Here is a 14935-nt window from a genome sequence, read left to right on the forward strand (position 1 = left end):
AATTATTGAATAATGATGGACAACTAACTATATGATTATCCAGAATTTATTAGAACACACAATGTTACATTCACTCCTGAGGAGTATCAAATAGTTGTTAGAGCTGTCCCTAAAGGTGCTATTCTTCTTGTAGGAGATTATAACAGTACTCCAAGTGCAACTGTTGAGGATTTTGTAGCGTCAATACAACTAGAACGAATGAACATTTTAAACTACAAATGTAATAACATGTATATAAGGAAACTATGTCCATATGTTACTATTCCCTCTGCTAAAATGTACTGTAGTGCAGCCCTATGACAAGTGAACTGGAACAAAGTTTCATTGTTATCTGGTAAATAGTGTATATCCAATAAGTTGAAAGAAGTATCATACAAACTCATTCATAGAATCTACCCTGTAAAGACCTTTATTATACACAGATTTAAAATAGCTAAATAGCTATTGATAACAAATGTGTATTTTGTGATTGTGACCCAGAGACTCTTGACCATTTATTTTGGGACTGCTCTTATGTCAGAAGATTTTGGTATGAGTTAGAAGATTTTATTTTAAAAGAAACAACTATTAATGTTAATTTGAAAGATTCTGATATTATGTTTTATTTTGAACCAAATGATATGGACCCTGATTTAACTTTCATTGTTAATTTGTTTATCTATCATGGAAAACTTTCTTTGTCCATAAAATGAAGTGGGCAGAAAACAAACCCGTTATCTTATTTAAGATATAATTGAAATATTATTTTGAAATTATCAGTAAATGTAAAAACCAAAAAAGCAATTACGCACCATAAAAGTATTTAACCAATTGAAAATTAATCTTGATATGTAATACCCCTGTCTGTTAGGTTTATGTACTCTTGTTTGTATATTTCTTTTTTTGTGTGTGTTTGTTGTGTTCATAATAAAATAAAATAAAAATAAAATATTTTTATTTTTTTCAAGTTGTAGCTAACGTCCAGTGCTAGCTAACTATAGTACTGTTGACTAACACCATTCCGTACAAATTTGCGCAACCGCAGCATTCAAACGAGGCTGCAGTGTAAATTAATGGAACTAACTGTGTTGGCATCAAAATCCTGAAGTGTGAACTACGTTTCTATTCAAGCGTTGATTTATTTACATGGTAATGGCCGGATAGTATTGGAGAGAAATTGAAAAACGAACTCTGTGTCGTACAGCTTCTCTCGCAGATAAGAAACAAAAGGGACAACAGGGTAAAGGGGGATACCTAGTCAAGTGTACAACTGAATGCGTAATTATTATTTTTTTAATGCATCATCACTGCAAGCCATCATGATTCCCAAAAGCCGCTGTTTACTTCTTAAGATAATTTAAGCGACGCCCTAAAAACCTGATTCAACTTCGATACAAACCTTCGAATAGGTATGTACTGACACGTAAAATAAATATCTTTATAAAGAGTTTAAATAATATTTTAGAGGTGATAAATTGGACAGATCGGGGGGGAAAAGCCGTATCCCACACGGCTAATCTCCCCATTCCCTATCACGCAGTAGGCTTCGCTTCCCAATCCGCTATTTTTAAAAAGACCCGACAGAGCCTTCAATCATGCAGAGTCGGGCAGCATGAAGGTCTCGTCAATGATTTTGCTGGAAAGGGGAGAAATTGTACTTTACAATGGTATTCATATTACAGTTGACCTGGAAATACTACGTTTTTTGGGCGTTAAAATAAGGTAACTTGTATGTTACAGCGCGATGTACAAAAGTGAGTTAGCTAACAAGAAGTTTCTTCATCTTCACTGGCTGCTATATATTTGATCCTTATGCCATACTGCTACGAATAGCTTTTGTCCCCATATGTATGCTTTGTTTCCATGTCTTGAAAGTCCCTTTCCTTGTATTGTGTCTTTTCTGTGCCATTCGCAGGTAGTGGACCACTATGAGAACCCAATAAATGTGGGTTCCTTAGACAAGAACGCCAATAATGTGGGGACTGGCTTGGGGACATTATGAAACTCCAGGTATGTCAGTTCAAAAATCTTGCTTATGCCTTTTGTGTTTTTCCCTTTGTGTGGTTATCTGTGCCCAATAATGTTTGTACCATGTGTTGTGTTGCTGCCTTGCTATGTTGTGTCTTGGATCTCGTATGTGTTCTTGTGTTTTGTCCTATATTTTTTATTTGTTTTATTTTTAATCCTTGTCCCCGCAGGAGGCCTTTTGGTAGGCCGTCATTGTAAGTAAGAATTTGTTCTTAACATATTTGCCAAATTAAATAAATGTGCAGTGGATTGTTTTGTAATCCTTTTGGTATTATTTGTTTTTCCTTGTCTGGGGTTTGATACTAAGTTCATAAGTATTGGTTTTTTCAGTCATGTGCAACTGTTAAATATCTGCTTGTATGCAGATCCAAGTGGATGAAAAGGGAAAGATAGTGGATGCTAGTGTAACAGTATAACTTTAGTCCGTCCCCCTCGCCGGGCTCGAACCAGGGACCCTCTGCACACAGACAAGTCACCCACGAAGCATCGTTACCCATCGCTCCACAAAAGCCACGGCCCATGCAGAGCAAGGGGAACCACTACTTCAAGGTCTCAAAGCGAGTGAAGTCACCGATTGAAACGCTATTAGCGCACACCACTGCTAACTCGCTAGCCGTTTCACATCGTTACACTCACCCCCCTTTTGACCTCCTTTTCCGCAGCAACCAGTGATCCGGGTCAACAGCATCAATGTAACAGTAACTTTAATCCTCGCCCGGGGGCGAACCAGGGACCCTCTGCACACAGACAAGTCACCCACGAAGCACCGTTACCCATCGCTCCACAAAAGCCGCGGCCCTTGCAGAGCAAGGGGAACCACTACTTCAAGGGCTCAAAGCGAGTAACGTCACCGATTGAAACGCTATTAGCGTGCACCACCTCTAACTAGCTAGCTATTTCACATCGGTTACACCAGATTCAAGACCTTTGGCTGTGGTTCAGCCATTGCTTCCAGTTCTCTAGTAACAGAGTGGGTAAAGTGCAAATCTGTAAGTTGATCAGCCCAAATTTGACACACTACTCTTCTCTGCATCATGCTGGTAGGATTGGGGTTTAGGTTTATTCTCCTATATGTTTCCACTTGCAGATTGACGAAGCTCTTAAGATCAAGAACATTGATATTGCCAAAGAACTCTGCCTTCCACCAGTCAAGCTTCATTGCTCTAGTCAGTCAAACAAACTGATACTACAATAGGGACATGGTCTAATACCTACAGTGCCTTGCTTCAGAAGTATTCATACCCCTCGACTTATTCCACATTTTGTTACAGCCTGAATTCAAAGTGAGAGAAACTATTTAATCCATTATCTACACACAGTACCCCATGATTAAAGTTTAAACATGTTTGCAAATGTATTAAATTAGATATCTCACATACATACGGGGCGGCAGGGTAGCCTAGTGGTTAGAGCGTTGGACTAGTAACCGGAAAGTTGCGAGTTCAAACCCCTGAGCTGACAAGGTACAAATCTGTCGTTCTGCCCCTGAACAGGCAGAACAGGCACTGTTCCCAGGCCGCCATTGAAAATAATAATGTGTTCTTAACTGACTTGCCTGGTTAAATAAAGGTAAAAAAATAAAATAAAAATACTGTAAAAGCATTCACAACCCTGAGTCAAACATGTTAGAATCAGAGATGGCAGCTGTGAGTCTTTCTAGGTAAGTCTATAAGAGCTTTGCACACCTGGATTGTACAATATTTGTACATTTTTAAAGAACTTTCAAATTGGTTGTTGATCATTGCTGGAGAGCCATTTTCAAGCCAATTTTAAGTAAAAACGACCTTGGTAAGCAACTCCGGTGTGCATTTGGCCTTGTGTTTTTAGGTTGTCCTGCTGAAAGATGCATTTGACTCCCAATGTCTATTGGAAAGGAAACTTAACCATGTTTTCCTCTAGGATTTTGCCTGTGCTAAGCTCCATTCTTTTTGTCCTTGCTGATAAGCATACCCATAACATGATGCAGCCACCGCCATGCTTGAAATTATGAAGTGGTACTCCCTGCTGTTGTATTCAGCACATAGTTAATATCTTTGCAAACATGATGCATGCTCTGGAATATTTTTTTTATTCTGTACAGGCTTCCTTTTCACGCTGTCATTTAGGTTAGTGTTGTTTCTCCTATCATAGCCTTTTAAGTCTCCATTGGTCTCATGGTGAAATCCCTGAGTGGTTTCTTCCTCTCTGGTAACAGAGTTAGGAAGGACACCTGTATCTTTGTAGTAACTGGGTGTATTTTAATAACTAAACCATGCTCAAAGTGATATTCAATGTCTGTTTTATTTTGACCCATCTACCAGTAGGTTTTTATTTTCTTTAAGGCATTGGAAAAACCTCCCTGGTCTTTTGTGGTTGAATCTGTGTTTGAAATTCACTGCTCAACTGAGGGACCTTACAATTCTGTGTGTGGGGTACAGAGATGAGGTACTCATTCAAAAATCACATTGGACACAGTGAGTCCATGCAACTTAACATTTTTACTTTACTTGACTTGAATACTTGACTCAAGACATTTCAGCCTTTTATTTATTGATAAATGTTTAAAAACAATTCCAATTTGACCATATGGGGTATTATGCGTAGGCCAGTGACACAACCTCAATTTAATCCATATGAAATTCAGGCTGTAACAATGTGTAAAGACTTTGTTTCTGAAGCCACTGTATATCCCAGATGTTGGCGCAAGATTTGATTTCTCCCTCTGTTATTCATCTCCATTTAGTGCTTGCAGAGGATGCTATAAAGGAAGGAAACGAGGTGGTAGCAAAACTCAATCAGTCCCGGTTCTTTCCAATCGTCTTGCTCTGACATCCTAACCACCTGTGTGATGCAGGCCTCAAAAGGTGAACATGACAGGTCAACAGTCATGGCTAGCTACATAGCCGTCTTTGTATCAAAGATAATTGTGTAGTCTAGAGCGATTTTCTAGGTTAGCTAGCCAGCTACTGTCGTTCTTTTAACGCAACGTAACGTAATCAACACTGCTAGCTAGCCAGCTAGCCCCCGAATAGCAGCACTGTAGAAACTATTACACTCAACGGAACGACTTGATTAGTGTAGTGTCAACAACGCAGCCACTGCCAGCTAGCCTACAAAGTCAACAACGCAGCCACTGCCAGCTAGCCTACTTCAGCAGTACTGTATCATTTTAATCATTTTAGTCAATAAGATTCTTTCTACGTAAGCTTAACTTTCTGAACATTCGAGACGTGTAGTCCACTTGTCATTCCAATCTCCTTTGCATTAGCGTAGCCTCTTCTGTAGCCTGTCAACTATGTGTCTGTCTATCCCTGTTCTCTCCTCTCTGCACAGACCATACAAACACTCCACACCGCGTGGCATGACCACCCTAATCTGGTGGTCCCAGCGCGCACGACCCACGTGGAGTTCCAGGTCTCCGGTAGCCTCTGGAACTGCCGATCTGCGGCCAACAAGGCAGAGTTCATCTCAGCCTATGCCTCCCTCCAGTCCCTCGACTTCTTGGCACTGACGGAAACATGGATCACCACAGATAACACTACCACTCCTACTGCTCTCTCTTCGTCCGCCTACACGTGTTCTCGCACACCCCGAGAGCTTCTGGTCAGCGGGGTGGTGGCACCGGGATCCTCATCTCTCCCAAGTGGTCATTCTCTCTTTCTCCCCTTACCCATCTGTCTATCGCCTCCTTTGAATTCCATGCTGTCACAGTTACCAGCCCTTTCAAGCTTAACATCCTTATCATTTATCGCCCTCCAGGTTCCCAGGTCATCCAGGTTCCCTCGGAGTGTTCATCAATGAGCTTGATGCCTTGATAAGCTCCTTTCCTGAGGACGGCTCACCTCTCACAGTTCTGGGCGACTTTAACTTCCCCACGTCTACCTTTGACTCATTCCTCTCTGCCTCCTTCTTTCCACTCCTCTCCTCTTTTGACCTCACCCTCTCACCTTCCCCCCCTACTCACAAGGCAGGCAATACGCTCGACCTCATCTTTACTAGATGCTGTTCTTCCACTAACCTCATTACAACTCCCCTCCAAGTCTCCGACCACTACCTTGAATCCTTTTCCCTCTCGCTCTCATCCAACACTTCCCACACTGCCCCTACTCGGATGGTATCGCGCCGTCCCAACCTTCGCTCTCTCTCCCCCGCTACTCTCTCCTCTTCCATCCTATCATCTCTTCCCTCTGCTCAAACCTTCTCCAACCTATCTCCTGATTCTGCCTCCTTAACCCTCCTCTCCTCCCTTTCTGCATCCTTTGACTCTCTATGCCCCCTATCCTCCAGGCCGGCTCGGTCCTCCCCTCCCGCTCCGTGGCTCGATGACTCATTGCGAGCTCACAGAACAGGGCTCCGGGCAGCCGAGCGGAAGTGGAGGAAAACTCGCCTCACTGCGGACCTGGCATCCTTTCGCTCCCTCCTCTCTACATTTTCCTCTTCTGTCTCTGCTGCTAAAGCCACTTTCTACCACTCTAAATTCCAAGCTTCTGCCTCTAACCCTAGGAAGCTCTTTGCCACCTTCTCCTCCCTCCTGAATCCCCCTCCCCCCTCCTCCCTCTCTGCAGATGACTTTGTCAACCATTTTGAAAAGAAGGTCGACGACATCCGATCCTCGTTTGCTAAGTCAAACGACACCGCTGGTGCTGCTCACACTGCCCTACCCTGTGCTCTGACCTCTTTCTCCCCTCTCTCTCCAGATGAAATCTCGCGTCTTGTGACGGCCGGCCGCCCAACAACCTGCCCGCTTGACCCTATCATCTCTTCTCCAGACCATTTCCGGAGACCTTCTCCCTTACCTCACCTCGCTCATCAACTCATCCCTGACCGCTGGCTACGTCCCTTCCGTCTTCAAGAGAGCGAGAGTTGCACCCCTTCTGAAAAAACCTACACTCGATCCCTCCGATGTCAACAACTACAGACCAGTATCCCTTCTTTCTTTTCTCTCAAACTCTTGAACGTGCCGTCCTTGGCCAGCTCTCCCGCTATCTCTCTCAGAATGACCTTCTTGATCCAAATCAGTCAGGTTTCAAGACTAGTCATTCAACTGAGACTGCTCTAATCTGTATCACGGAGGCGCTCCGCACCGCTAAAGCTAACTCTCTCTCCTCTGCTCTCATCCTTCTAGACCTATCGGCTGCCTTCGATACTGTGAACCATCAGATCCTCCTCTCCACCCTCTCCGAGTTGGGCATCTCCGGCGCGGCCCACGCTTGGATTGCGTCCTACCTGACAGGTCGCTCCTACCAGGTGGCGTGGCGAGAATCTGTCTCCTCACCACGCGGTCTCACCACTGGTGTCCCCCAGGGCTCTGTTCTAGGCCCTCTCCTATTCTCGCTATACACCAAGTCACTTGGCTCTGTCATAACCTCACATGGTCTCTCCTATCATTGCTATGCAGACGACACACAATTAATCTTCTCCTTTCCCCCTTCTGATGACCAGGTGGCGAATCGCATCTCTGCATGTCTGGCAGACATATCAGTGTGGATGACGGATCACCACCTCAAGCTGAACCTCGGCAAGACGGAGCTGCTCTTCCTCCCGGGGAAGGACTGCCCGTTCCATGATCTCGCCATCACGGTTGACAACTCCATTGTGTCCTCCTCCCAGAGCGCTAAGAACCTTGGCGTGATCCTGGACAACACCCTGTCGTTCAACTAACATCAAGGCGGTGGCCCGTTCCTGTAGGTTCATGCTCTACAACATCCGCAGAGTACGACCCTGCCTCACACAGGAAGCGGCGCAGGTCCTAATCCAGGCACTTGTCATCTCCCGTCTGGATTACTGCAACTCGCTGTTGGCTGGGCTCCCTGCCTGTGCCATTAAACCCCTACAACTCATCCAGAACGCCGCAGCCCGTCTGGTGTTCAACCTTCCCAAGTTCTCCCACGTCACCCCGCTCCTCCGCTCTCTCCACTGGCTTCCAGTTGAAGCTCGCATCCGCTACAAGACCATGGTGCTTACCTACGGAGCTGTGAGGGGAACGGCACCTCAGTACCTCCAGGCTCTGATCAGGCCCTACACCCAAACAAGGGCACTGCGTTCATCCACCTCTGGCCTGCTCGCCTCCCTACCACTGAGGAAGTACAGTTCCCGCTCAGCCCAGTCAAAACTGTTCGCTGCTCTGGCCCCCCAATGGTGGAACAAACTCCCTCACGACGCCAGGACAGCGGAGTCAATCACCACCTTCCGGAGACACCTGAAACCCCACCTCTTTAAGGAATACCTAGGATAGGATAAGTAATCCTTCTCACCCCCCCCTTTTAAGATTTAGATGCACTATTGTAAAGTGACTGTTCCACTGGATGTCATAAGGTGAATGCACCAATTTGTAAGTCGCTCTGGATAAAAGCGTCTGCTAAATGACTTAAATGTAAATGTAATGGCCAAGTTCGGCGATGTGTAATTGATGCTTTCAGTTTAAACCAGGGGTGTCAAACATACGGCCCGCGGGCCGGAACCGGCCCCCAAGGAGGTTCGATCAGGCCCGCAGGATAATTTGAAAGTGGAAAAAAATGCATAAAAGACATGGAATTAATTTTTTTTTTTTTAAGACAAGCCGCATCACTGAGACAGACTGAAAACAGCAGACGGTATCAATGCGCCATCTGCTGCTTGTTACGACGTTGTTAAGATTGTTAATGTCTCTACCTCTCCACTACACCCTCATTAGCCAAAATGTCGTTATCCAAACGGAGAAAAGTAGATAAGGAGTGTAGAATTTTCAAAAAAATGGACCACGTCCTATTTATTTACAGAGATGCACGGAAAACCTTTGTGCTTGGTGTGTTTGCAACAAGTTTCGGTATTGAAGGAATATAATATTCGACGCCACTACGAGACTCATCACAGCGAAAAATATGACGGCTTGCAAGGACAACTGAGAAGAGATAAGATTAACGAATTGCTGGCGGGTCTGAGGAAACAGCAGTCAACTTTCATCCAGAGCCGAGAAGTCAGTGAAGCAGCGGTAAAAGCCAGCTACCTAATTGCTAGCGAAATAGCATTAGCATCGAAGCCGTATTCCGACGGTGACTTTGTTAAACGATGCATGATGAAGGCGGCTGAACTTGTATGTCCCGAGAAGCGACAAGCTTTTGCCAATATTAGCATGACGAGGAATACTATAGCAGAGAGGATTTCGGAACTATCGGCAGATTTAGACAGTCAATTGAAACAGAGAGTCAAGTCATTTATTGCATTTTCCGTGGCAATTGACGATAGCACTGACATCACAGACGTGGCCCAACTGGCCATATTTATTCGAGGAGTTGATGAGACATTGACTGTTACTGAAGAGTTTCTTGAGTTGGTGCCAATGATGGACACCACAACAGCCGAGGACATTTTCGGCTCTGTCCTTGCTGCATTGGACAGAGTTGGAGTGGACTGGTCCCGCGCTGTCAGCCTGGCTACAGACGGCGCGCCATCCATGGTCGGAAAGAAAGCAGGTGTCGCGACAAAGTTCAAAGACAAAGTACAAGCCCTTAATGGAGGAGATCGTTTCTGGACATTTCACTGTATTTTGCACCAGGAGGCATTGTGTTGCAAGTCGCTGAAAATGGACCACGTCATGGAGGTGGTTGTTCGCACTGTAAATTTCATCCGGTCCAGAGGTCTGAACCATCGTCAGTTTGACAAACTTCTCAGCGACAGCAACATTACCCACAGCCTGCCATACCACACTGAAGTGAGATGGTTAAGCCGAGGCGCTGTGCTGAGGCATTTCTTTGATCTACGAGAGGAAATCGGACAGTTCATGGAGAAAAAAGGGAAAACCGGTGTTGGAATTACAATCTCAGGAATGGCTACGGGACCTTGCATTCTTGGTTGATATTACTGAACACTTGAACAATCTGAACAAAATGTTGCAAGGCCGCAAAAAGTTGTCACACAGTTTTCTGACAACATACATGCATTTAAGTTGAAGCTGACTTTGTGGGAGATGCAACTGGCAAATGGCAACCCTGCCCTGATTTTATCAGTATCTACTACCAGGGTACCCCAAATTAACAGCCCTGGCTGCTAAAATTTTGTGCATGTTTGGGACAACCTACCTTTGTGAACAAATTGTCTCAGTGATGAATATCAATAAAACAAAAAATGCGTTCAAGGCTCACAAACAAGCACTTAAATGACATTCTGAAAGTGACAGCTAGTCAGGACATGACACCTGGTGTTGATGCACTTGTACAGGCCAAAAGATGCCAAGTTTCAGGTACAAATACAAGTCCAGACTAGACTAACACCTTTAAAATGCTGCCTTAGATACTGTTTGCATTGAAAGAATACAGCTCTGTGAAGATGAATCCTTACTGTGGTGATTTAAAAAATGTGCACTTTAATGTTAGTCAGCAGCTTCAAAACAAAAGTTGTGTGATGGAATTCTACTGTTCATACAACTCCATACATTTTCAGTATGTATTGTATGTGTATGTATGTTTCATGTATGAAGTTTACAGATTTACAGGACAGGCGAACACTTTCTTCATTACACATTTAAAATCACTCTCCTTAGTTTGTAAGGTGTACGCAGGGATTACATTTAGATTTTATATGCGTATGTGTAAGTGGTTTAAAAATTCCTTTCTTTAAAAGTCTCATTTAATCTTAAAGTGCATTACTATATTTTTCAGTACCAATTAAAGTTTTGTGCCTTTGTACAATCAGTGGGATCAGTTGCAATGCATATTTGTGAATGATAAAAGTAAATTGCACATTTGTCTAAGGAAATATGAGGTGTTTCATGAAATGTTTTGTAAAAGGATAGTTCATTAAATTTCAATATTTTCCTAATGTTCTTGTGCTTCTTTACACCAAAACAAAGGAAAGACATGATATTTTGGTTATTTATAGCAGAGTATGGTATAATTTTAATGGTCCGGCCCACTTGACATCTCCCTAGGCCGTATGTGGCCCACGATGCGAAATGAGTTTGACACCCCTGGTTTAAACCGTATCAGAACTGCTTGAGAGTGTTTGCTGTTAAGTTATGGCAGATGTTTAAGAATGGTTTGTTTGCTGTTATGTATGACAATTCTGAAATGATAATCCTAAATGTTGAAATGGAATAAAACTATTTTGTATTTACAACTCCCAAGAAAGGCATTTTAAACTTAATTAAAGGACTACATTTTTGATGTACATTACCAAAAATCTCATCAAGTTTTGTTTAGTTGGCTCTAAAGACAGCATCATGTTTCTGGTGGCAAGTTACAACTAGACAATTGAGGTAGTTACATTTCAGTAATTGAACTGATAGTGCCATTGCACAAAAATATAAATACTGATCTTTTTCACTCTGGGGGACACATTATCCCTACTGTTGATCTCAAATCACAGCAAGTGTGATTCATCCATCTGTGTGTTGCAGTTAAGATTTTGATACGATTATTTTTAAATACGTTTTACTCTCATGATTGCTGAAATGGGGCCACCCTCTGGTTATGCGCAAGGATCCGTTTCAGGATCAGCAGCACTGCTACAATGAGAAGACCCACCAGCACACACAACACAGCCAACAGGCTTATAACTGCTGATGAGCCCTGTTGAGTGAGGGTTCTGGGAGTGGGCACAGGTAAGGAGCTAGCCTTGTTTGTGGAACTTGTTGCCTCTACAGCAATTGAATTACCAGGAGGGTATCGGCCTGTAGAATTGTCTAAACACCTGGGCTCCTCAATTGGTAAAGAAGTGGTGGAAGGCTCCTTGGGTGGGGCTACAGATGGTGTTGAATTCAGAGACAAGCAGTCCTCATAGCTTAGATCCTGTAAAGTGTAGTGGTCAGAAAGAAGCTGAAACAGAGCAGTATCTTGGTCTTGATAAGGTGCTTGAGTGGGGCTCTCTGCATTGTGAAATGTTCCCTTCAATTCTTGCTTTGATGAACCAGAGATACTTCCAAAATCCCTGGTTTTGATGGGTGAGTATAGAAAACCAGGCACAAGGGTTTTCACTGTGGAGGTACCCAGCTGTCTCTCTGGCTTGGTGGTGAAACTAAGGTGGGAGACTTTCTCATTAGGCTTTAGAACCCGTGGACAGATAGCCATGACAGATAGGGTTAGGAGCATGTGATGTGCAAGGTGTGTTGGTTCGGCACACACCAGGTCAGTGGCCATCTTCAGCCTTCCATTCAGTAGCCACCGGTACAGGTACAGGATGTCACACTCACACACCCACAGGTTGTTGGCCAGCTCCACAGAATGGAGACTTGGCAGCCCGTCAAAGGCGCTCTCTGGCACTGAGCGCAGGCAGTTGCTGTTGATCTTCAGGACCTGCAAGTTGACCAGTGCATTCAGCGAGGGGAGGTCCAGGGCAGAGATGCAGTTAGCTGATAGGTCTAAGTGGGTGAGGGAGGCTGGCAGGTTCAGAGGCAGGCTGGTTAGTCGGTTCCCTTTCAGTGTCAGAACCTGCAGCCTCCCCAGGCCCAGCAGAGCCCCTGGCTGGATGGCACGGATGCGGTTGTCCTCCAGGTCTAAGCGGGTGAGGTTGCCCAACTGGCGCAGGGCCCCAGTGGTGATGTAGGTGATGCAGTTCTTCTGCAGCTGCAGGGTCTCCAGGCTGGGGGGCAGGCCCCGGGGGAAGTGAGCCAGTTGGTTGTGGCTGAGGCTGAGCTCTTGCAAGCTAGAGAAGGGCCGAAGTAGGTGGTCCACATTACAGAGCTGGTTCCGGGCCACAGAGAGGACAGATGTGTTGAGAGGGACGGAGACTGGAAAGGACCTCAGGCCCAGGGATTCACAGAGGACCAGCAGCCCAGGGTGAGGACAGCAGCAGCCTTCTGGACAGGGGGATGTCACAAGGCAGGCCAGTGGAGACACACAGAGAACCAGTAGGAGACCATAGAGGCACCACAGCATTGCTCACTTGGAGGAAGAGGAAGGAGAAAGGACAAGGCAACATTAGACATGGAGATAGGTAGATTGCAGCTTGTGCCTAGCTACTAATGACTAACTAATCAGGATAAAAACTACAGCAGCATGCAAGGCATTTAGTATCAGACAACTGTGTGTTTCTGATACCGAAGGCAGTTTCAGAGGCTGATGTCCATTTGGATGGATATAACTATAAGGAAGGAGAGTCACTCAGACTATTCAGAGCTGTTATTCCATATGAAGCTTGGATGTTTTAAAAGATAAGACCGTGCTGATATAGTGAATCCAATGTGTTCAATGACTTAACTGAATAAAAACATTTTTGAAAAAACAGCCATCATTGTAAATCACAAAGTAATTGGCATACATTTTTATACACAACCTGTAACTACTACTGTACCATTCTTCCAAGGCTCTGTTTCATCCGCTCTTCCCAAGAAGCTGACCAGCCAAGACGGCTATGATCCACTGTGTGACTGACTCTCTCCAGAAACCACAGTCTTTGACAATTCCAACCAGCTGCCCATCAAAGTTTAATGAACCCGTAAGGTGCCCTGTTACCGGTTTTGTATCCTCTTCATCTTCCAAATGAATTCAATGTTCCTATTCGTTTAAAGGCAGATGGACAACACTGAAGTCTCAAAATAGAAACACAGCAATAGTCTCTTTCAGGAGCACATCTCCCTCTGGTAGCGTCTTCTCTACGGTTATCCTCCAGGTCATGTGGCATCCTTTAGCATCCTGTCACTCTGTGAAGTACGATTAAATGAAGCCAAGTCAGTGTTATTGACAGCCCGAGACACTTTGGGTGGTCCTGTCCTGTGGTTGTGTGCCTTCTGTTCTCCAGGTGGACAGAGTTAGAGTGCAGGGGTAGTATTATTCCAGAATTATTTAGCACCTTGTTGACAAAAGAGCAGGGAATCAGATCCTGGTGCGAGGCTCCTTCAGGGCTCACCTTTCAGGCACGACAAGGCTTCACTTGCTTTTGGGCTGTTCTGCCTTCATCTTTGATGTTTGTTTTTTCTTAACGTGACTGAATAACTGGCCTTCTGCCATGGGATCAAACTTCATTTTCACTTTGAAAATAAATTGGTATTTATGATATACATGCCTCCCCTTTCTGTGAAAAAGAGCAATCGGATATTTTATAATTAAATCATAAACAATAAAGATCGCAATCAATACTTTATTTTTTCTGTAACGGATATTGCAATTATTTCTGCACCGTTATTTATATATTTCATATTAAGGCATCAACAGTTTTTTAGGGTCTGGTTTTAATTGTTTCTTGCAACAAACAGCTGCTACATCCTCTCACAATACTTACATTGTTTGCAGGAGGGCAGCAGTTGCATGCCATTTAACTAATAGCTTACATTTTCTTTTCAGGAAATAGGCAAATCTTTACATGTCCCTGGTACAAAATCAGATAAGTGATTTATCTTCAAGTAACCTGACTTGATATGGGCATGTGGACAAATCAGTGTGTCTTGTTTTCAAATACACTCATGTCCAGTTTCAGAGCAAAGTACTTCATGTAGTTGGATTGACAGCTGTTGAAATATTGATTGCATCTTGTAAGGAAGCAAGGGAACAAGACAAAGGAGCTCTCTCGTCATCTCAAGGCTCTGGTGCCTTTCATTGGCTTTGTGTTTGGGCATGACATTACATAGTGGTGCCAGCCTCCTGTCCCTGGCCAATCAGGTGACACTACAGCCATATTTTCCCCTGTAACGTGTGAGTGGGCAGGGTATTTCAAAGTTTGTCACGGAAATATTTATTATAGCTTATATAATATGAACCTAAAAATACAACTGTCAGCGCAGACAAAGTACATGCAGTAGTTTGCATGTCACTATAATTGTCGTTTATCTTTTTCTTTTCTTTTTTTTTTTTTTACATTTGAGAACAGGCCTAACAAACCAGACAGCTTTTCTTCAAACATAGGCTACTGAAGTTATTCTTGGGTAGAAACAGAGGGGCTCCAAATTAGAATCAAATGTTTTTACACACCCTGTGGTCCAATTGGCAGCACTAACATTCGGGCATTAATTTGTTATAAAGGGAAAATTGTGAAATCTCTT

General features: G+C 44.0%; 1 protein-coding gene and 1 pseudogene across 1 annotated transcript; one reads left to right on the forward strand and one right to left on the reverse strand.

The window, feature by feature from the left end:
• Nucleotides 1–45: 45 nt before the first annotated feature.
• On the forward strand, nt 46–5328 carry LOC118357863 (iron-sulfur cluster assembly enzyme ISCU, mitochondrial-like; annotated as a pseudogene).
• Nucleotides 5329–10092: 4764 nt separating this feature from the next.
• On the reverse strand, nt 10093–13227 carry LOC118357864 (oligodendrocyte-myelin glycoprotein). Its single transcript, XM_052478866.1, has one exon. The coding sequence runs from the start codon at nt 12834–12836 to the stop codon at nt 11400–11402; it is 1437 nt and encodes a 478-aa protein (XP_052334826.1). The 5' UTR covers nt 12837–13227; the 3' UTR covers nt 10093–11399.
• Between the last annotated feature and the right edge of the window lie 1708 nt (nt 13228–14935).

Source organism: Oncorhynchus keta, chromosome 25 (genome assembly GCF_023373465.1).
Source record: "Oncorhynchus keta strain PuntledgeMale-10-30-2019 chromosome 25, Oket_V2, whole genome shotgun sequence".
NCBI classification, from domain to species: Eukaryota; Metazoa; Chordata; class Actinopteri; order Salmoniformes; family Salmonidae; genus Oncorhynchus; species Oncorhynchus keta.

Bases quoted from the DNA above. Each gene is read 5' to 3' on its own strand.
- LOC118357864 (XM_052478866.1), bottom strand. From the start codon at position 12,836: ATGCTGTGGTGCCTCTATGGTCTCCTACTGGTTCTCTGTGTGTCTCCA.